This window comes from Akebia trifoliata, chromosome 4, assembly GCF_017979445.1.
Source record: "Akebia trifoliata isolate Shusen 1 chromosome 4, ASM1797944v1, whole genome shotgun sequence".
Lineage (NCBI taxonomy): Eukaryota > Viridiplantae > Streptophyta > Magnoliopsida > Ranunculales > Lardizabalaceae > Akebia > Akebia trifoliata.
In genome coordinates this window covers 1,153,847-1,175,736 of record NC_141378.1, presented here as the reverse complement: position 1 = coordinate 1,175,736, position 21,890 = coordinate 1,153,847, and the positions used below count along the sequence as shown (strand labels likewise).

General features: G+C 36.3%; 3 protein-coding genes across 3 annotated transcripts; 2 read left to right on the top strand and 1 right to left on the bottom strand.

The window, feature by feature from the left end:
- Nucleotides 1–903: 903 nt before the first annotated feature.
- On the top strand, nucleotides 904–2,909 carry LOC147402770 (Ubiquitin carboxyl-terminal hydrolase family protein). Its single transcript, XM_086438114.1, has 2 exons — nucleotides 904–2,248; nucleotides 2,758–2,909. The coding sequence occupies exon 1, from the start codon at nucleotides 960–962 to the stop codon at nucleotides 2,235–2,237; it is 1,278 nt and encodes a 425-aa protein (XP_086294240.1). The 5' UTR covers nucleotides 904–959; the 3' UTR covers nucleotides 2,238–2,248; nucleotides 2,758–2,909.
- Nucleotides 2,910–4,863: 1,954 nt separating this feature from the next.
- On the bottom strand, nucleotides 4,864–11,759 carry LOC147402769 (GTP-binding protein-like protein). The gene is made up of 10 exons (XM_086438115.1): nucleotides 11,611–11,759; nucleotides 11,161–11,214; nucleotides 9,975–10,151; nucleotides 9,251–9,322; nucleotides 8,368–8,427; nucleotides 7,781–7,890; nucleotides 7,302–7,601; nucleotides 5,946–6,137; nucleotides 5,429–5,480; nucleotides 4,864–5,271 (listed from the first exon to the last, which is right to left on the bottom strand). The coding sequence occupies exons 1-10, from the start codon at nucleotides 11,650–11,652 to the stop codon at nucleotides 5,221–5,223; spliced, it is 1,110 nt and encodes a 369-aa protein (XP_086294241.1). The 5' UTR covers nucleotides 11,653–11,759; the 3' UTR covers nucleotides 4,864–5,220.
- Nucleotides 11,760–13,723: 1,964 nt separating this feature from the next.
- Nucleotides 13,724–21,873, top strand: CSTF64 (cleavage stimulating factor 64). The gene is made up of 10 exons (XM_086438112.1): nucleotides 13,724–13,902; nucleotides 14,061–14,139; nucleotides 14,761–14,935; nucleotides 16,082–16,115; nucleotides 16,228–16,472; nucleotides 16,558–16,635; nucleotides 18,505–18,540; nucleotides 18,640–19,191; nucleotides 19,644–19,997; nucleotides 21,260–21,873. Exons 1-10 carry the CDS (start codon nucleotides 13,869–13,871, stop codon nucleotides 21,380–21,382), a joined length of 1,710 nt encoding a protein of 569 aa, XP_086294238.1. The 5' UTR covers nucleotides 13,724–13,868; the 3' UTR covers nucleotides 21,383–21,873.
- The last annotated feature ends 17 nt before the right edge of the window (nucleotides 21,874–21,890 follow it).

Genomic DNA, 21,890 nt, shown 5'->3' with positions numbered 1-21,890 from the left:
CATGAAATGGAGATTCACTCAAAATATAATCTCAATGTTATAACATTCGTTCAAACAATTTCAATAGTTGTTTACAATTATGATTAGACTCATATAAAATTTTAAATCCAAAAAATAGAAATCTAACAAAATAAAAAAAAATGAGAGAGGTTCTATTGGCACCAAAACTTTAACTTATTCTCAATTGATTTGGGGTGCCAATAGAAACTCTCAATTGATTTTATTTAAAATTTCTTTTTGAGGTAAATGACTAAAATGGATTCTACCTTAAGCTTCATTCCTTAATGGGTGAAGCTTCATTTCGTGTGTTCAATATGATGAAATTCCAAGTTTGGTATACTGTTCACTTTAATTCATAAAACAGGATTTCATCATTTTCATGATCTATGAACTCGCGAGTTCGTCAATTTTAATATCTATGAATTCATAAATATACCAACAAATTCATTGAGTATAAAAGTGATGAATTCACTTGAAATGCAGGTTTTGGGAATTAAAATGAACAGTGTACTGAAATGAGAATTTGGACATAAGTTGCGCACATTTTGGGAAAAATTCCATTCTTAATTCAAATAGTTCATTCTTTAGAGTTTGCTAACAACAGCCCAATTCATATGTAATCATCGAATAGGTAACCCACACATTGGGTTGCTATTATTAAAAGATGGTGTGACAATAGAAGCTTTCAATTGAAAATCTAGGTTTGGGCTTCAGTTGTTACAACATTTGGTGGGTTTCATATTAGGCCTAAGACTAGGCCCAGTCCATCATATCCTACATCCGAATTCTGAACCTGACCTCCATGAGCACTACTCCCTTACATCGTCGAAACCCTAGCTCTGCAACGAAAATATAGGATTTTTTCTCTCTCAAGCGAAGAACAGTCGAGTTTTCACAATTTGGGATTAAACAATTAGTTTTTTCTTCGTAGATTTTCGTCTTCCCCTGCGCGGAGACACATGAACTTTAGAAGAACTACGACTCTAGTCTCTCTGTTCAAACCTCAGCCTCCACGCGAAACTAACCTTCATCACCACTTCCAATGGCGAGGACTTGAAAAGGTTAGACTGAAATGGGTGAAAAACAGAGGTCTCGACCACATAATCGACACAGAGACTGATCTCAAAGCCGCATGTCTACTCAAAGACGCCATTAAACGATCTTCAACTGGTTTCATAACCTCAAAGACTTTCTCAGACTGGCAAAAGCACCTCGGCCTCACCATTCCAGTTCTTCGATTTATGCGAAGGTATCCAACTCTCTATCAAGAATTCCCTCACTCTCGTTACCCAAGTCTCCCTTGTTTTCGACTTACAGATACTGCTCTCCTATTAGACTCACAAGAACAAAATGTACACCAAACCCAAGAAGCAGATACAGTCGAAAGGCTTTCTCGGATTCTAATGATGTTGAAAAATAATTTAATTCCGTTCAAATCACTTCTTCCTTTAAAATGGGATCTGGGTTTACCAGATGACTTCGATAGAACATTAGTCCCCAAATACCCAGATCATTTTCGGGTCGTTAAGGCGTCAAATGGGCTTTTGTGTTTGAGTTTGTCTCAATGGAGAGAAGAACTTGCAGTGTCCGCTTTGCAGAAAAGCAATGAGAGTACCGATTTAAGAGATGGGTATCGTCAATTTAAGAATCAAAGAACGACATTAGAATTTCCTATGAGGTTTCCTAGAGGTTATGGGGCACAAAAAAAGGTGAAGGCTTGGATGGAGGATTTTCAGAAGCTCCCTTATATTTCACCTTATGAGGACTCTAGTCAGATTGACCCGAATAGTGATCTAATGGAGAAACGGGTTGTTGGGGTTTTGCATGAGCTTTTGAGCTTGATGATTCACAAGAAAACTAAAAGGAACTACTTGAGGTGCTTGAGAGAGGAATTGAATCTGCCCCATAGGTTTACTCGGATTTTTACTAGGTACCCAGGGATATTCTACCTTTCATTGAAGTGTAAAACGACAACTGTAGCCCTCAAGGAAGGATATGAACGGGGGAAGTTGGTGGACCCACATCCCCTTACTCGAATCAGAGAGAAGTTTTACTATGTAATGAGGACGGGAGTTCTTTATCGTGGTAAAGGTGTGAACTTAATACCAGAGAAAGAAGGTGTGGGTAAGGATGGGGAGGACGGAATGGAAGAAGAAGATTTTGAAGAAGAAGAGAGTGGCGATGAATACTATGAGGAGGTTAACTCAGACGTTAAAGAGGAATCTGACGAAGAGTAGAATGTTTATGCCTAGTGTAGATGCACGAAATGGCACTACACTTTCCTTCTCTTTAAGCTCGGGGGACCTGCAAAACAGCCCACTCCGACGATCAAGTTAGCCAAATTGATCAGTGTAATGTGCTTAGAGAAGAAGAATTCGAACCTCTTTTACTCATAGTTCTCTTCCTTATATAGGTGTTCAACTTGATCGTTTTCTGTGCCAGCCCTTGAGGTGACCTGGGGTAGTTAGCCTACTCTCTGACATGTCAGCTGCAGGAGTTGTTGCAACTGCCCTATCACTTCTGAGAAAGTCAGATTTGGTCTGACATGGCGTGGGTGGTTAGAACTGGCTGTCTATTGCAGGCTTATCTGTCAGACCTGTCATACCGACCTACGAGCTGATGGCACAGCTCCGAGCTTGGAATACATGCATTCGTCGGAGTTAATAAACCGAGCAAGAGTCTTTGTCCGACCTCAAAATCATTATCCTTGCCCTTTATCCGAGCCACGTGTCGGTGCTCAAGAATTTCCCCCCACACCTAGTGATTTATCAGGCGAAAGCAACAGCTCGCTAGATAAGATTGTATCAAAATGCTGAATGTACATTTTCTTTGGAAGTTAATTTAGTGAATTTGTTGTCATTTTCCTTCTCAAATATCATTATTGATTGTTGATGCTTGTATCAAATAAATTGTTTACATGGTATTTTGTGGATGTATAGACACTAGGTACAAACACTAATGGGACCAGGATTGCTAACAAAAATGGTAAAATAAAATTTGTGAATAAATGGTAATGTTTTGTTTATAGATTTTTATGTTACATTTCGTTGTGTCCACTTTTTTTGTATATGATGATAGGATAATATATTATATCATGCTTTATTATGTCGCGTGATAGTGAGTCCCGGCTCATGATATGGTAAATGATTGTGAGTCCAAATTCATTTGATGTGCAATAGGCCTGAATCTCATTTGTAACTCTCACTTACCAGATCAAACAGTAGAAAGAAAACTATGCAGGAAAAAAACAACCTTCAAAGATAATGGGATGTGATATATTGATTCTTTTTTCCTATAAGAGTAAAATCTCATGTTAACACTAGATGAACAAATCATAGCTTTCATGAATGTGGAAAATGATTGAGGATAAGGAAAACAATGTGATATTTAGATCACCTAAAAGATCGCTTGTTATCTTCAAAAACTTTATTTATATTGTACCCATTATTAGCAGTAGTTACTTGTTGCATGTATGGTCACTAGTTTTATTTTTATTTTTATTTTTTTTCTCCGAACATTAAATCTAGATGAAGGACCATAATGTATGATCACTTGTTTCATATTACCTACTGTTAGTGCTCATAATCATTATTAGTTTTACAGGTTCCATACCTTCTATGTGTGTTAATTCATCACTCACGATACCTTGGCCCAATGCTTAACTATTGGTAGCAACAACATCACCTGTTTTTTTTTTTTTAGCACCATATCTTTCGTCAAGTTATGTTTCTTCTTGGCCTATTAGTGCCTTCAAGATGAACCAAAGTGCTTTCTGATTGATTTTGGTGCTGATCTTTGGTGTTTGTTTTAGATGCCAAACTGTCTTAATTGACTTTGACTTCTATTTTGTCCCTGTTGGAGTTGCTCATAAATTTTGTTGGATGTGATCATGTATAAGTTTAGTCTTTCATGGCTTTCCCATCCATCCATCTCTTCGTCCCCTTTTTTTACACTCATTTTATGTACTTATTTATCAATTGCCGGACCGGTCCTATGCTCCTCTTGTAGTTCTTTCCCTTTATTAGAATGTGTTCAATTGTGATATAACCTAGCGGTAAGATCATTTCCCCACAAAATCACCAACTTTTAAAAACTGTGTTTGATTGTGTAATTTCTTGAGAAAATGAATTCCCTGAGAAGTCAGATTCTCCTGTCCAGGCATGCAGGAAAATATGTCATGCCTACCCTCCAGTGAAATGATTTTCTCATCAGGTTGGAAAATATCTGTGGTGTTTCTCATAATGTTAACACAGGCATGAAGCAACCAAACACACTCTTGATTTGATTGGTACTCATCGATCACATTCCAGATCTAAGAACCTATGCACAACTTGTCGAGACTGTTAACTATCAGAAAAATAAAATTGGGTACCACCTTGGTAGTACAGTTTTGGATAATTAAAAAGGGTGTCCATTCTCCATTTCAGGAGTCAATCACCAAACATGACGCCTCCCCTCTAAAACTCTCCATGTTGTAAGTTGTTTCATCCCAAAATCATTTGATTGGTAAAATTCTAATTGTTGGGTTTAACTATCCATTCCTTGGGGAAAAGGGTCAGGAGTTATTTGACCATAAAATTGGTAATCCTATCCAATGGGCATTGGAAAGCATTTAATAATTGAATTCAAATATGTCCCAGATAAGCAATCTTAATTTCTCTCTTCTTTTTTTAAGATGGAATTCATAATGATATTTCTGTAAATAACTTTTTTTTTTTTTTTTTTTTGGTATAAAAAATAAAGAACCATTAAAACACAAATGATTGCTTTGTAAGGGTAATTATTGAAGGTTGCTGCTATCATCCCATGATTGTATTACTGAAGGCTTGCCATTAAAAATCATGCACACAACTTTGGAGCCTCTTCTAAAGTCAAAAGTTTATTATATTCTCTCCCATAGAAAATCTAGGTCTCCCTTTCATCTAAAATTATCCACAACAGTCTCACTAGTTCCAGTCAAGCAATGATGGATCACCGGATTCTAGCTAATATCTCGCATATTGGTAAGGCCCTACTCTATAAATATATATGAACTAAACTGATGATACAGTTACTGCTTCAAACATACTTGGAAGGAAACCACATTACTTAAGGGGCAAGGCAAAAGAGGGAAGCAAAACTCTCACAGAAATTTCTTCTTCACCAACAGGACATTTTCTCTTGATCCGGAAATCTCTGGTACACTTTCTGCTGTCATGACAAACTTCTGCGTCCCTAAAATCACACCTTTTTAATAATTTGAACAACATCCTCATCTTCAAGTTCATGCTCCTGATAAAGATTATCAAATGATCCATCAATATACGCAAAAAATGCATGGGCAAAAGGAGGGTAAATTGAACTACAAATTTATCCAAAAGAAAGAAGAAAGATGAACTACACAACCTAGCAAGTGATGTTCATTTAAGTCAAATTATAGAGAACCAACCTTGCCCACTCGCTGGGGCTTGTGTTTCACGCTTGACCCCCAAACCAATGCACTGAACATCAACCACCACAGATGAGTTAGTGAAGAGCAATATAGAATAGTAATGACAGAAAACTGGAAGCTCAAAACCCAAAAAAGATAACTCATGTCAAGAGGAAGGTATACATTCAGGCACATTAGGAGCCACAATGCAATGGATCCCACTTGAGGCCAAAACTTGGCCCGATCTGATGATCCTACCAATATGATGCATAACATTCTTCTGTATGGGAGGAAAAAGTAAACAAACTAGGGAAAACATGTATAGAAGAGATGGTTATAATTCTATGATGGGGTCATTGATCTGGGTCACTCTGATAGGACCCATCAGATGGTGGATCTCAGAACCCTGCACGTATGCTATTTGTACAGAGCCCGTGTGGACTAAAGCTTCCTCCCATTCAATCTGACATGAATGTTCTAAGAAATAAAATAGATCAAAATCCAATATCATGGGAAGGCTGGACGGATAACTCACTATTTGAACTGTTTAAGCATATCTTTATGAATTCGGCTACAGAAATCCTCAACAGTCCTCTTTTTGGATGATAGAATTACTGGGTCTTCGTAATCAGGATTCATCCCCTTGGGCTTCGTATATATGCGGGTTAGATCAAGATATTCCCATATTTTATCCAGTAGGCCATCAAGGTTCCACTCCAAGTGAGCACTGCAGCAACAACCCCAGTTAACATAAAAGTAAGCAGGTTGATGTATATGATTGAGAAGAAAATAGGCAAAGTGGCCAAACTTGTCAAAATAATGCATAAAGGTAAAGTGGGCAGCGAGACTAAGCTAAATACGCTCAATAGATAGCAAGAGACTTAGAGGCACCATGATATCTGAAGAGGATATGGTAGATAATGAGCTACTTTAAACTTTGGTTGTAAACCACCGCTACACCTGTTGTTGCCCATGTCAAAGACCCAAATTGGAAATTCTGCATTTTCTGATGCGTGCATGTGTGGGTGGAAAGGAATTCGATGCTTAAACCAACCCATTAGAAATGTTACATATTGGGGTCTCACGTTTCTGATAGATGGCACCAAACATTGTAAAGGCAGTCTGTAAAGGCCCGGGGTGTACGTGCAATCAAACTCAGGTATGTATCTATATATATATATAGAGAGAGAGAGAGAGAGGAGTATTTACAGGATTGAATCAGAGAATCTGACAACTACATACACGGGCCCGAGGCCAATTCACTATTATGCATCTCTTGCATAATTGGATTCCCCTTCCCAATGGGGATCAAGCTATAAATAAAGATTTGCATAACTTGGAAATTGATATATGCTCTCTCCAAAACTAAGCAGACGTGATATAATTTATTTTCTGAAATTTCCTTATTCAATGTACCAGTTTCAATCAAGATGTGCGTATTTTTGGCAATCACACTTTCTTTGGCAACAAAACAATTTAAAAATAACTGTAGAAAAAAAAAAAATTATGTATCTCTTGTACTTTTGGTAATCACACTTTCTGTATATGTTTTGCGACACTTAAGGTGTGCCAGGGGGATCTCTGTCAAGATGTACATAATTTTTGCACATACTTTCTGTTGCAACAAGACAATATAAGTGGCAAAAAAGTGTGAATGATGCAAGACACTTAAGTTGAAAAGTAATTGTTTCCAGAGGAGATTATAAAGTCTCAATCATTCTTGACGGTCAAGAGCAAGATGCATATCATATTTATAGCCTCACAAAAACATAGATACCCACTGCCTTTCAACTGTAAACATTCACAAGTTCCAAAATAGATCACTAATTGGCAAAGGCAGAGGTAGAAATGGTTATGAAAAAGACAACAAATCCATCAAAGAAGATATTACCTGACTGGGCAGTAGTGAGGAAGTTTGTCCAGAATCTCCAGCTCTTCAAGTGTTATTTGATCAATCTTGTTGACAACATAAATGCATGGTATATATACCCTACTACCCTCAATGACATCTATGAGGTCATCAGCAGTAGCATCAAACCGAAGAGAAATATCTGCATTATGAATTCTGTATTCACCACATATCGCCTTCACAGTCTCAAGGTCCAGGTGCGTGTTTGTCACGGTTGATGTGAAATTAATTCCACCCTTATCTTTCTTCCTAAAGGTCATATTTGGCGGCTCCTTGTTTAACCTGTCATTAGAATAAATAAAGTAAGATTGAACTCCTTAAACACAGAGTATGCAAATAAATAAAATAATCTACATATATCTTGGAGAATGCACAATGAAGCAACTCAAGCAATCTCTGTAATATTTCTGGAATAATTAATCAGAGTAAAATGTAAGAGCACGTAGATTGTCCCAAAATACCTTATTCCGAAACCCTCAAGCTCTTTCTCTATCAGACGCTTGTGAGTTATCGGTTTTATTGCATCAAGAACAATTAAAATACAATTGCATGTCCTAGCAGTACTGATAACCTGGAAAATGACGACACGGCATTTAATATTAAGTGATCTAGTACAAACAATAAATGAACAAGAAGCATCTAAAAAGTAAGTAGCAGCGACTGTCAATCAAGATTTTCAGAATATATGACGTGACTAAGAAAGGTTGCTAATTTCAGGAAATATGCTCGAATTAACAGAATATGTGGCTTTAGATGATATTCAGTGACCCTCAATATGGAGATCTCTGGTTACTTAGATAAATTAATTTAAGAGAATTCAGTCAATCACATCCGGGTCACTTTGGTTAATAAAAAACATGAATTATGCATAAGACAAACAGGAAATTGGAAGGGGGCAGAAATTTGAATCACATGGTTCAGATGAAGTTTACAAGTGATCCTGTAGGCTTACCAAATAACAATACTCTGGTACTTAACACAATTGCAACAGAAAACTCCACATAAAAATAGGTACAAAGCAAGGTTCTAAAAACAATAATCACTTTACCTGCCTTCCTCTACCCTTTCCATCTTTTGCACCCTCGATAATCCCAGGGAGATCCAGTAACTGCCAAGAAAAAAACACACACATGATATTTGCTGGATTGATTCACAATCTACAGATAAAGAACTGAACATTAAAAATTGCAAAGAGAACAAAATAAACATCATACGTGAAGCTCATTGCAGTCATCTTTGAAACAACAAATCTATCAAGAGAACACAAGTTTCCCACAAAAGAAAAGTGTTTGGGGTTACACCAGTTTGGAAGCCAGCAAAATACTGATACCAAAGGTTGATTAACTCATGCTGCTGACCACAAGAAACAGGGAAATCTGAGGGAGATTTTTTTCCAAGTGTATGAAGCTTACAAAACTTCATCAATGCATTTTCTCTCAAGTCCCACTATTGTGGATGGAGAAAAAATAGGAGCCAAGTATATTTTGATGGAAATAAGGGACTTCATTTAGAAAAACATCAACCGGATGGCAGTGTGCCCCATTGCATTTCCTTTGAGAATGTTCCGTGTACATACTGCCACTGCCTACTTCCCTTACAAAGAAGCAGTCACGTTCCTCATTAAGAATTGCAAACATAGGAACCAAGTATATTTTGATGGAAATAAGGGACTTCATTTATATAAAAAAACATCAACCGGAGGACAGTATGCCCCATTGCATCTCCTTTGAGAATTTTCCGTGTACATACTGCCACTGCCTACTTCCCTTACAAAGAAATATGCACATAAACAACAGTTTAAATGCTAATAAATCATCGCATCCAAAATTTCTTATTTGACATTAGAAAGTATCATTCAATGCCACAACTAAGCTTGAAAACAACTTAAAGCAGACAGGAACCCTAGAACTTTGTGTGGAGCATGATAATACCTGAATTTTAGCTCCTCGGTAAATGATAACACCTGGAATGCAAGTTAAGGTAGTAAATTCATAGGAAGCAACCTGCAAATGATGAAAAATATTAGGAACTGCAAAAAAAAAAAAAAAATCAGATAGCATGATGACCAGAGTAGTAGTTTCTTCTGGTCATCAACAACATTTGAGTTTAAAGACAGCCCTTTGAGAATGATGTAACTAAGTGGGTGGAGAATGTTACGAGACTTGCATTAATAGAAGGTATGACTTTAGACAGAATTCGTTCAGTTGACCCCGAGTTTTCAGGATACAGCTTTGATGATTTTCGGGGTAAGGCTCTGATGATGGTCATGATGAGATTGCTGTGGAAGATTCTTTAACTTTTTTACAGTATAGATCAGTGGCAATTTGTTAGTGAGGGCCTTCCTCACTATCTCCCCTCCTTTTTCCACTTTATTTCAATGTATTGTTGGGCTTTCCCTTTTATCTAAATACATTTTTTTTTCAATATCATATACTTAACATAATATGAAATATTTTTTACAAACATAATATGAAGTATTTAAAAGAATATTTCTATCAATGAATGGAACAAACTATACAAAAGTGACCCTGCGTTGGGTTTGCCGGAGTTGGTGTATCTCACACAATATCAACGTGGGACACGACACTTGTCTCTGTATTTGACACATAGAAGTCGGGAATCCAAAATATGAGAATGCATGCAAAAGTTGCATACCTCTGAAAAAGTTCCAGTTAATTTATTCAGAAGGGTTGATTTCCCAACTGAAGGGAACCCTACTAGACCAACTCTTGAATCTCCACTTTTAGTAACATCAAAGCCTTCACCAGCACCACCACCACCTCCTTTTGTAGGAGGAGCAAGGAGATCCCGTCTTAGCTTTGCCAGTTTAGCCTACCAACACACAAATAGCAAATGTAGTAAGTCCCGTTCAAGTAATTTAGAAGTGTAGGAATTGAACTTAAAGATTTTGTAAAGTAAATTGATAAAACCAAGTGAGAAATGATCAGGCGAGTATATGGCAAAAGCATGGTGATTAATACAGATGTACTAAAAAAGGAAGGGAGGGGGGGGAGGTACAAGAAGAATAAGAGGGAGAGATACCAAACGAGAAAAACCCTCAATATAACATAGGAAGGGGGAAAAACAAAACAGGAAAAGCTGCCCTTTTCAAATGGTCAAACATGTGGCAAATGGAAGCGACCTCCACAAAACACAATCACGAGAAGAAAAGGAATTAGTGAACAATCATAAGAGAAGCCGAAGCCCATGAAAACTCCTTGGGACATGAAGAAAATGTTGCACACTTTCTAGCAAAACAGCAACAAAAGTGCAAATGATCCTTTGCACTAATGATTTTTTCTATATTTATAAATATTTTAAAGCGTGAGTGAATGAAAATGTCAGTCCTTTGGCTACTCTTCTTAGCATTTGTCTCATGGGGATTGTTTAAACATGTGAATTTTTAATTTTTTTTTTGGTGGGGGTGTTGTTGCACCAACCATCATATCATTTTTTACGAGTATCCACAACCCATCGTAAAACTCTACAAGTAATGCACCTTTACAAGAGGATCCAACCCAAATAATATAAATACAAAATATATAAATACAAAAATAATAAAATTATTTCAAGTTTCTCACTCTATATATAGTATTCAAACTATAGTGGTGGCGATAAAGTCTCTGGGTGGCAAAACCACATAGCTGTGATCAAAACCCCGCCTTCACTTACAATGAGTAACACTTCTCTAAAGAACACGAAAAGTTACATATCATATACACTAAATACTGGATCAGCATCAGTTGACAATTGTTGTTGTTGATGATGATATATTGTTTAATTGAAACAAAATACTCATTAAAGAACGATAATAATTGTTAAACAGTAGAAGCATGGGCACCTTAAGCAAACCAAGGTGATGAGCAGTAGCTTTGTTCTTTTGTGTCCTTGCCATCTGCAAGAAATAAACATTGAGGCATTATTAGTCCTTAATATTCCCTAAACTAAAGGAGAACCTTCGTCTCTGCCTAAGCATCTACAACTGACAAATCTGAAAATCTTCGTTCCAGTCTATCAAATCTGATGTTGATGTACAATCCAACAGATTTGATCAATGGAACACAAACCCTAATAAAGTCCTTGATTCTACTCTTAAAAGAGCTCAATCATCTCTGGATACTGATAACTAGAAATAAAAGTACGAATCGTTCGATTTTAAATTGCGAGTTTTCAACTGGATTAAACTTCTTGAATGGATGTCTTCGACTAATAACCGATAGTGAAATTAGGGTTTTCTAACCAGATAGGTGAGAGATAGAAGAAGAAGAAGCATGAGTATAGCTCGATGTACCTCATCTTCGATGTCTTTGATTTTCTGCATCACAGTCGCCATTGTTCAAGCTCGCCGAAAATATTTTCTTCAACGAATATGGAGTGAGCGCCTTTTTTCCTTCTCTTCGTCTTCGATTACAGAATCGAACTGCGGGGGTGGGAATATTAATACCGCAGGTCTATGTGACTGGTTGAGCGGTTGGTCGGTTCGTTTGGTTCGGATTCGGGTTTCGGTTCGGGTTTCGATTTTTTCTTTTTTTAAATTAAAAAAATCCACACCTATTTGTTTACTTAAAATTGCAAAAATAACATTGCCTTTTACCTTAATATCCAAGGTTCCCAAGTAACCATTTTTTTTAATTAAATAAATTACTAAGTTAGTAAGGATTTCACCCTTACTAGTGTCCTTGGCTCAACTTGTGGCATCCAAGACCATGATCCAATGCTTTAGAGTTGAAAAGGACAAAATTCTATGAGCTTTGAAAATTTAAATATTTTTCATAGTTGAATTTTAATTTTAAATTTTGGACTTAGGTGAAAGTTTGGTAGCTTTCTAATTTTATAACAGGTAGATCAAGTCCAAAAGAATTTATTTATTTATTATTATTACTATTATTTTGGATGTGAGCTTTTCCATAAAATCTAGAAGAGTATAGTATTGAATTGCCAATGTGATAATCCATTTGAGCAAAAACGACTTTTAGTAAGGCTTAAAATCTCGCTAAATTAGTAAGGAAAGTATTTTTTTTTTTTATATAAAAATACTTTTAGATATTCAATTTTTTTAGTATAACAAATGGATAAATAATATCATTTTCTTATTGTCTCTCGTTTTTATCCAATCGGTTTCTCCCACTTTGAATTCATTATATTTATCTAATTCTCATTGTTCTTATCATAGTTGATTGGGCATTGTAATTTTCTTGAATCAAAATGATTGAATTCATAATAAGATATTGTTTTAATATTTCTTTATTTTATTCTTTTTTTTTTTTAATACCTATAAATCATATTTAACCAATAAGACTAACAAATGTTGAATGCAGTGACGATGCCCCTTCAAAAAGGAAGAGGTCTTAAGTTCAAACCCTTGTGTTGGATACCCATAGGGATTTATCCCTATTTACTTAGTACGTGTGGTTTTGTGGGATATTGTATTTATCCGAGGAGATTTTAGCAAGATATAGTGTTTTAAGAGGTCAGTTGCCTCGCTCATTCTAGTCGAGCTATGAGTTCGAAACCATCATCCTCAAATAGCAAAATAATAATAAATCATGCTTAAAATTATAAGGTGATTAGACATGCTCCTTTATGTTTCATTGAATATTTGAGATACCCATATGTCTTCAAATTTGATGAATCTCACTTCAAAATAGTGGTAAAACTCTAACATAAAAATGTGAGAGAGAAGCAAATGTGTCTGTTCAATGATTTTGTCAAAATCACAACCCCTTTATTAACATAGTGACAAGTTGAAGGGTTTGGGAAAATTGAACAAGGAAAAAGTTCACAAAAATTATCGAAAGTTGAAAAAATTGGAGAAAAAAACATACTATTACTTGACATAATATTAAATAAAACTACAAAATTCTATATTAAAATAAGATATAAAAATATATTTTTCAAATCTTTGTGAATAACTCCGGATTAAAGTGCCAATTGACAAAAGGGATAGACTAATTGCACTATTTTTCTTCATCTTGGAAGTTTATAGAGTGATCACAACTTCAAAAATTTATAAACAATAAATTCAATTTTCAATGCTTTATGATCTACAAATATAATAAATTTTTCAGAAACTCGTGATAGTGATTGATTATTTATCTTTAATATTGGTGTAAATTTTTTTTTATCAGACATAACAAGTAGAGATGGGATCTAATTTTTAATTTAAAAAAAAAAAAAAAAAAAGTGCTTTCTTTAGATTGGAGTGCAATTGGTTCTAGGTGATGTGCAACTAGTCGGTCTCTTAAAATCAATTAGGTCGTTATATTTCTTAAATATTCTAAAACGTGGGCGGCTCGATTATTTGGACAAAATCATGACTGTTTTTCATAAAAAGCTAACCCAAGGTTTATAAGGTAAATATTAGGAACCTAAACTACTCAAACGGAAAAAAAAAAAAAAAAATCAAAACGAAGAAAACCTAAGCATCTTCAACTGTCCCCCCCACCCCCCTTCATCTTTCTCACTGTCACATACAAAAAGGACAAAAAGAGAGAGCAGAGTTGTTGCAGAACAAGAATGCCGAAAAGGAAGCTCTTTTGCTTGTGATAGATGGCCACCAATTCTCAACACCGCTGCGTCTTCGGTTGGTCACAGACTCTCCCTGATTTCGTTGTTTGTTCGTACACATTAGTGTATCATATTGATTCTAATTCATCAAATAGCCCTTCGTGGATGTGATTTCTTCAGTTGGATCAATTTGCCTCTAATCATTTTGTTTTGAATTTATTTGCAATCTGGCAGTTGGGAACATACCCTATGATGCGACTGAAGAACAGCTTATACAAATCTGCGAAGAGGTTGGCCCTGTTGTATCATTCAGGTTGAACAATACAATCAAATTATTTTCATATTGAATCATTCATCTCTCTTTATATGTATTCTTGTCTCTGTCTCTGTATCTGTATCTTTCCTGAGTTGTTAATTGTCGAGTTTAATGCATAGTTTTATTATCGAAACACGAAGAAGCATATGTTTGAGCTTGCAAGGAAAAAATAAAGAAGAGAAGAACAAAAATTTGTTTGGGTTGGGTCCAGTTCAATGATGTACTGCATTGATCATATGTTTTAAATTATAGATTTGAAAGTCTGAAACTTTTTGCACAAAATATAGCTTAAAATCTTAGAAAAATGTCAACTTAAAAAAAAAAAATTTCATTTTTTGATCTCAACTTACCTAATAAAAGGGAGGAAAGGGGCTAGAACTTCGTAAATTACATGTCTGTCATTTTCTTAAGCTTCCAGTAGAAACTAGTTTATCAAAATTTATTGGATATGCAAGTTTCTGCTTATATACCACAATCTGTTGTGCAAATGACAAAGATCAAGAGTATTATTGTTTGTGAGGTGTGGGAGGGAATATGTGTTATCGTGTTATATCTATCTTCGTTATTTTCTTATTGAGATTGCTTTACAATTTGTTCAGTGCTATTCTTTTGTTTCAGATTAGTTATCGATAGAGAAACTGGGAAACCAAAAGGTTATGGGTTCTGCGAGTACAAGGATGAAGAGACAGCTTTAAGTGCTCGTCGAAATCTTCAGGGCTATGAGATAAATGGACGCCAGTTACGAGTTGACTTTGCTGAAAATGATAAAGGCGCCGACAGAAACCGTGAGCAGGTAATATATCATATTTTTTGTTATTTTGCGTTGGCATTCTACCCAATGAGCTATTACTTATGGTGCATGAATTGTTTGTCCATGATGTGAACGTCTTGCTTGAGTAGATTGGTATGTATAGGTCTTAGATTATTGGTTTGTTGGATGTTGTTTAGTCAAATCATATGATACATACCAATGCGACCATATTTTAAACCAGGCAATCTAAAATACATGAACTGTTGGCCTATGATTAGGGTTTGAGGTAACTTTATCAAGTTTAGTATCAGCCTTGGGCGGTTATGATATTGACGGGGGGAAGGCATGAACATTTTTTTTTTTTTTGGAAACATGCAAACATTCATAACTTCTCACTGCACTAAAGTCATAGTATTTAAGCATTGGAACTATGTAGACCATCAATTATATAACCTATAATAAACGCGCATATGTACATGACACTGTACAACAATCAGATTTGATGGATCCATATAGTCTTAGAACTGCAAATGACACAGTGAACCGTCCTCTAAAGAAGGTGGCATTGAAAATTTTTGTGTGCTGGGAGCTTTTTTCCATGGTTGCTTTATCTTAAACATAAAACAAGTAAAGTTCTTATTTTTACTGAATAAAACTCTTAAGATTTTACAATTTGATTTACAATTTGCTTTACAATTCATATCAAGTCTATGTACTAATGATTTTGCAATCCAATTTGATTTAGTCGACATTGGTTTAATAGCCGTGAAGGTATCTTTTCTTACATATTAATTGATAGTTATTCTATCTCACAATTTCATAGGCAAGAGTACTTGTCACTATGTCATCTTGATGAACTTGAGCAATTTCATGGTGTCACTACTAAATGTATGGATTTTGGATCTATAAAAATAAACATTAGGAGTTACTCTATGCAACTAATTGAAGACAGAATTGCTACCGGATCTGCTTTTGCAATGTGAGAGTGGAAATAAACAATGAAGTGATATTTTCTTTCTCATAATCAAGATGCTTGTACTCCAACTACATTGAGCGACACATTTTGCATTTTCGTTCCTTAGCTTCTCTTGTTTTGTTGATGCCATAAATTTTGTTGCTTGGTTTGAACTGAATGGCCAGTCATAACAGAGAAATAAGTTGTGTCATTTGGGCTTTCCTCTTCTGCAGGGTCGTGGCGGGCCTGGGTTGACTCCAAATGTTGGTTAGTCTTCTTCATTTTTTTTTCTTCCCCCCTCTCAACTTTGATTTTCTTTGGGATGTTGCACCTTACTAATACAACAACTCAAGTGACCATTCTGTATGGAATATAACAGATGCTCAAAAACAATTAGGTGGTCCGGTCCTCGGGGATTCTGTTATCTTCCAGCCAATTGGTCTCCAGCTAGCTGCTACTTCTGCATCCATCATGGCAGGAACTTTGGGTGGTGTTCAGACCGATAGCTTGTCCTCTAAGCAAAATGGTTTGCCAGCTCAATCTGGTCTGGGCAATGATCCCTTAACTCATTTTCTAGCTAATATGTCCAGGAAACAGTTGTACGAGGTTATGTCTGAGATGAAGGTAAACATTTATTTCCCGCCTCTCTGCTTTCTTATATCAAAACTTTCAATATATTATGTGATTTGACATTTAAGTCTGATGATAGGTAATGGCTACACAAAACAAGGAACTAGCTCGTCAACTACTGTCAGCGAGTCCACAACTGTCTAAAGCTCTCTTTCAGGTGGTTCTTTGTTATTTGGTGCTTTTGTTACTAAATAGTCCCCCCCTCCTCCTCCTCCTCCTCCTCCTCCTCAGTAAAGATAACTAAATAGCCACTCTCTCTCTCCCTCTCTCTGGTTTAATTATATTTTCAAGCAGCATATTTTGCAATAATTATTTGAATATCCATTCTAGGAGCACTGGTAAACATTATTTTGAACATTAGGAGCTGTTTTCTATAATGGATTTTTTTATTTTTATGTATCATGTACCATACTCCAAATGTTGGGATTGGCAACTCGGATCTGATCTTGCCAGTCAAATATATCTTTAGCCATATCCAAGTGTGTCTTCGTATCTGTCCTTCCCATCCTTTTAGAGTTTTTGACTTGCGCAAAAGAATCAAAGAGATATTCTCTAGGTACATGCTATATACAGGTGATCTAGTGTTGGTAGATGCAACAGTAGAGGGTCAATTCAAAACTAGAAGTATGAGTGGTACATTGGAGACTAAAGGTTTTAATGTAAGTTGTTAGGAAAAAAAAATATATGCAATGTTTGTCAGGACACTTCTTGTGATGGAAGCATTGATTAATATCGATGGATAAAACAAGAGAGATTCTATTGCCACACCAACTTTTGCCAACGCCACCTCAATTCATATGTAAATTACCAAAGAATTAGCACACATCTCAGGGTGGCATTAGTAAAAGTAGGTGCGGCAATAGAAGCTCTCTAAAACAATATTTTACAAAGACCACTTCCATTATACGTAAGGATGGAGAAATTGGTAAGGATGTGACCTTAGTGTTGGGTGGATACAAAGAAAGAATGCTTTTGGAGTATTATGCGATCAATGTGTGCTAATCAAGCTAAAAGAATTGGTATCAATAACGGCATCACTCAGAAGGAGTGGCTTGGTGCAAGTTGAGGACTGTATAGTAACTGAAGAAAGATAAAAAATGACAAGGATGAATGTAATTAGACAATATATGAAAGAATATGCCTTAATTGCAAAAATATATATATTGATAAAAATTGAGTGAGTTGTTAGTAATTAATCGCTGAAAGTGGGTTTTGAACCCAGGTTTTGATATCGACACTCGCAGAGTTTAATCAACTTAGCAAATTGGCACCTTCAACCTTTGATTGAAGATATTCATGATAAATAGAGTTAGATGCAAAATTCATGTTGTCAACTCTAATAATTGGGATAAGGTGTTGATGATGATGAGGAATTTCACAATAGCACTCCCCCCCCCGACCCACCACACTTTACTGGAGTTTCTTTCATGGATTTTGTTTTTAGATGGGATAGTTTATGCTACTAGTTGTTTTGTTTCGGTGGTTTTTGTCTTTTCCTCGTTGTTCTCTGTTTGTTTTTGTTTTTCCTTGGGGGCTATCTCTAGACTCCTTTGTATTCTCCTTTTTGATATTTATAAAATCGTTATATTTATCAAAAAAATGAAAAAGAAAGATAAAGCAGAAACTTTTGTTGATTATGTCAAACTGTGCTTTAGAAACCAAGAATAGAATCTTATGTTACTTTGTCTACATGTTAGGGAGATATAAATATAGCTCCTTCCCTTCTTTCTCTTATTCCCCTCGTTTCATGGTCATATTTATTCTTTTAGTCTTTAACAAAGTGAAGAGAGGTGGTTCTCATTTATGCACATCTCCCAAGTGAAATACTAGATACATGGCCTATTTCAAACTTAAGCTTCATTTGGAAAAATGCTTAATTCTCCTAAATCTCAGGGCTAATGTTTTCTTTTCCTTCTACTCTTTTTGCCTGTTTTCTTCCATTTTGTGTTATTAACATCGTTTTATTTATAGTACAATCATACAAGACCACAACTGAATGATTATATTTTATGAAATGATCGTGCAGGCACAAATAATGCTAGGAATGGTAGCTCCACAAGTGGTTTGTCCCATTTACCTCAAAGCCCCTTTTTATCTTTTGTTAGACACCACTGAGATTCTCTGGCAAAGGACATATGATTATTATCTTTGCATTGTGCAGTTGCAGATGCCAAATATCCGGCAGTCATCACCTGGTTCACTCTTGCAGCCTCCAGTGCAGGATGGCATACAGGATCAGAAACCAGCAGTGCTTCCACCTCATCCTGGTCAAACATCTGTCACACAAAATAAGTTGCAGTTTGGACTGATGCCAAGGGTTCAAGAAGCTCAAGGCTCTACTGTGCCGCCTCAAAACACTTCTGTTAATAATCAGCCTACCACACTTCCATTTCAACAAGTTATTATGCAACCTCGATTTCATCATCCTCACCAAACACAAAGTCAACTTTTACCACAGACAACAGTGCCAGGACAGTCTGGAATTTCAACAGTTCCATCTTTACGACCTTTCACTAGTTTGTCAATTCGACCACAAGCTTCGGCTTTGGAAACTTCTACTGCTCTGAATCAGCAAATGCAGCTTCCTTTGCCACAGAACCCTAGACCAGTTGGAGCTGCAAATTTTGGGCATAATACTCCGTTGGTTGTTCCTAATGCAACTGCTCATAATTCATTGTTGCCTCGTCCTCTGTTATCACAACCAAGCTTTCAGGTGCTTACCTTTTACTGACATGATCCGTTCTTTTTTGACTCAGCTCTATTGAAAATAATCTCACTTTTTTTTTTCTTGAACTTGTGATTGGAAAAAATAAAAATAAATTGTTAATTCAGTTAAAACTTTATCATCATGCATGCTGAAACGTTCACATTGTTTTGTGGTCTGTGTATCAGACTTTGGAAAAGAAACATATCAATGATTCTAAAATTAGGTTCTTATACACTGGTCACCAGTGGGAAATAAAATGAAAAAAGTGGAAGTTAAAGGGGATATAACAATACCAAGATGTTCTATTTTTGTTCTTTTAGTTTATGTTTTTCTTCTGGTCTTTTGATGTATAATATTCTTCTAAACCATTTGAAGTGAATCCGTTTTGGCACATCTCTGTGTTTCTTATAGTACAAAGTTCTATTCTTTCGCTGCCTCTAATGCTTGTTGAATGGCAGCCTGGCTCATCAAATACTATGATATTATCGGGTGCACCAGAGACAGTAAACAAGCGCCCTGAAAGATCTGCTCAAGTAACTGATGACACACCATGGGTCCCCAGAAGTGTGTATTTGAACTCGTCGTCAGGTTTATCTAAGCAAACGAGCATGTTTGGTGATACTTCAGAACCAACGAATCATCCATCAAAACTAGCTAGGTTAGAAGATGGACGGAGTTCCTTACGTACAATGATGAATCAGAAGAATTCTACAAGTGGATCTGGGCCAACCCCAGATTTTGGAACTGGCTCATTGCCTTCCAACCGAATTCCTAGTACTGAAGGACAGCATTCTGAGAAACAAGCTCCTCAGGTAAATTTCTTTTAATCCTTTGGTAATTTCAATAGGCCCGCAACTTTTTATTGTAATATTGTTAATATATCATTCCATTATTCTTGCTTGGTTTGGTGGTGTAAACCGAATTGTTGAACAAAGAATTCCCTTGTTACTCTCCTCCTTTGAGTCATGGGTACCGTGTTCAGCAATCAATGTTTTTATACAGGAAGGAGTGGGGCAAGGGCGAGGCAGTTGGATGTCCTAAAGTGTGATGCTTACACCTCGCAAGGATGCCTACAATCTATCTATAAAAAAATGAATGCCAACAATCCACTCTTCTGCCTTTGAAGTTTGAACTCCACCTTTAAGCTTGCTGGCCAGTCCCAAGCCTAAAATTTAGGCTTGTTAAATTGTCGCACTGGGCTCATGCTTCGGTTTTAAGAACCAATGGGTCTCTAAAAGTATGCCCACCATAGAGGCTTGTCGTAGGTTGGCATTACTCTCAATCATCTCCCCCCCAACCCCCTGCGCCCCCCTTCTCCCTCTCAAGCCACAGTTTGCCTTCATAATATACCTTTTGTTTTTTGATCCTTCATGAAAAAAATTCAGTATTGTGTGGTGGCAATTGAAAGGTGGAGTGCTTGCTAATAATACTGGTTTTGAGGGACGGAGAAAGTAGAATGCCTTTTGACTGTTAATTGGGGGCTTGGGTTAGACTTTGGTGTTGGCTCATGCTAAACTTGGGGCTAATGGATTAAAAAATGTGTTTTTAATCAGAAATCTTGCTGTTGCATGTTACTCCTTCAGTTTTGGTTGAAATGGACTCCAGCCCATCTAATTTTCTTTGCAGAGCAAACTCTTGCACACCTTGAGGTTTCTAGCTGAGTTCCACACATTACAATGCCTTGTGCAGACTCATCATCTCATTACCAGCTTTACGCTCTGTACATTGATTTAATTGTCTTGTTTATTTGCATCTTAAATGGTCATATTTCCCAACACTTTTATCAGCCTCATAATCATATAATGCCTTATCCCAGACCATTCAACTCTTTATAGAAAAACAACTTCAGTTGGGGCAAGAAGCAATATCCTAAATCAGAAAATTGTATCCATATTGATATTTGCTAGCACTTTTGCGTTGATATTGGTCTGTTACTGCTACAAGAGTTCGATGATGTTTAACAGTTGTTTTGGTTATTTAGCGCTTATGATTCAAACTCACATTTGACCAAGCAATGCTCGTGGTTTCCTTGTGGTGGCGTCATGATTTTTTTTTTTTTTTAACACCATTGCAGCTTGCACCTGAGGTAGAATCGGCCCTTCTGCAGCAAGTGATGAGTCTGACATCAGAGCAGTTAAGTTCGTTGCCTCCGGAACAACGACAACAAGTCATTCAGCTGCAACAGATGCTCCGATGAATCCAATCCCCAGATGCTTTTACCGATCATCAAATTGACCGGTCTCACACGACACAACTATCGGCCCAGACATGTTTTTTCATGCACTCGTGATTGTTGCCTAGGTGAAAGAAGGCTGGTGTCGGTTGTCACCATCCCTAACAGTTGGAAAAAGACTCATTACAGTTGTCCTGTTCAGCTCTAAAATGCATGGGGATGGTCACATTCATGTAACATTAAGAGATTGTGAATATCATTATCTATAAAAGAGTAAGATTGAAAAAAGAAGATAGTTTTGGGTTCAATTTTTAATTAAGGGGAGAGAATGATTATTTGTGGTGGTGTTATTTCTTGACTTTTAACATAAGTTTGTTCTTTGGTCAAAGGGAAGTAAACCAAGTCAGAATCAGATTGCTTGTTGAGTTGGATTTGGTTACATGATGTTTCATGTCTTCTCTGATGTACTTTTAACCTAAAACAAGTTCATCTTGCATAGACTTTCTTGTGTTGAATCTCTCTTTTGTGCTTT

What these genes read in the sequence shown, in the direction of transcription:
- LOC147402770 (XM_086438114.1), top strand. Translation starts at nt 960, where the DNA reads ATGAACTTTAGAAGAACTACGACTCTAGTCTCTCTGTTCAAACCTCAG.
- LOC147402769 (XM_086438115.1), bottom strand. Translation starts at nt 11,652, where the DNA reads ATGGCGACTGTGATGCAGAAAATCAAAGACATCGAAGATGAG. An exon ending in TAACTGGAACTTTTTCAGAG is followed by an intron (nt 9,323 to 9,974) that starts GTATGCAACTTT and finishes CATCATTTGCAG; the next exon opens with GTTGCTTCCTATGAATTTAC. An exon ending in ACCGAGGAGCTAAAATTCAG is followed by an intron (nt 8,428 to 9,250) that starts GTATTATCATGC and finishes TTTTCTTGGCAG; the next exon opens with TTACTGGATCTCCCTGGGAT.
- CSTF64 (XM_086438112.1), top strand. Translation starts at nt 13,869, where the DNA reads ATGGCCACCAATTCTCAACACCGCTGCGTCTTCG. An exon ending in GGCCCTGTTGTATCATTCAG is followed by an intron (nt 14,140 to 14,760) that starts GTTGAACAATAC and finishes CTTTTGTTTCAG; the next exon opens with ATTAGTTATCGATAGAGAAA. An exon ending in TATCACAACCAAGCTTTCAG is followed by an intron (nt 19,192 to 19,643) that starts GTGCTTACCTTT and finishes GTTGAATGGCAG; the next exon opens with CCTGGCTCATCAAATACTAT.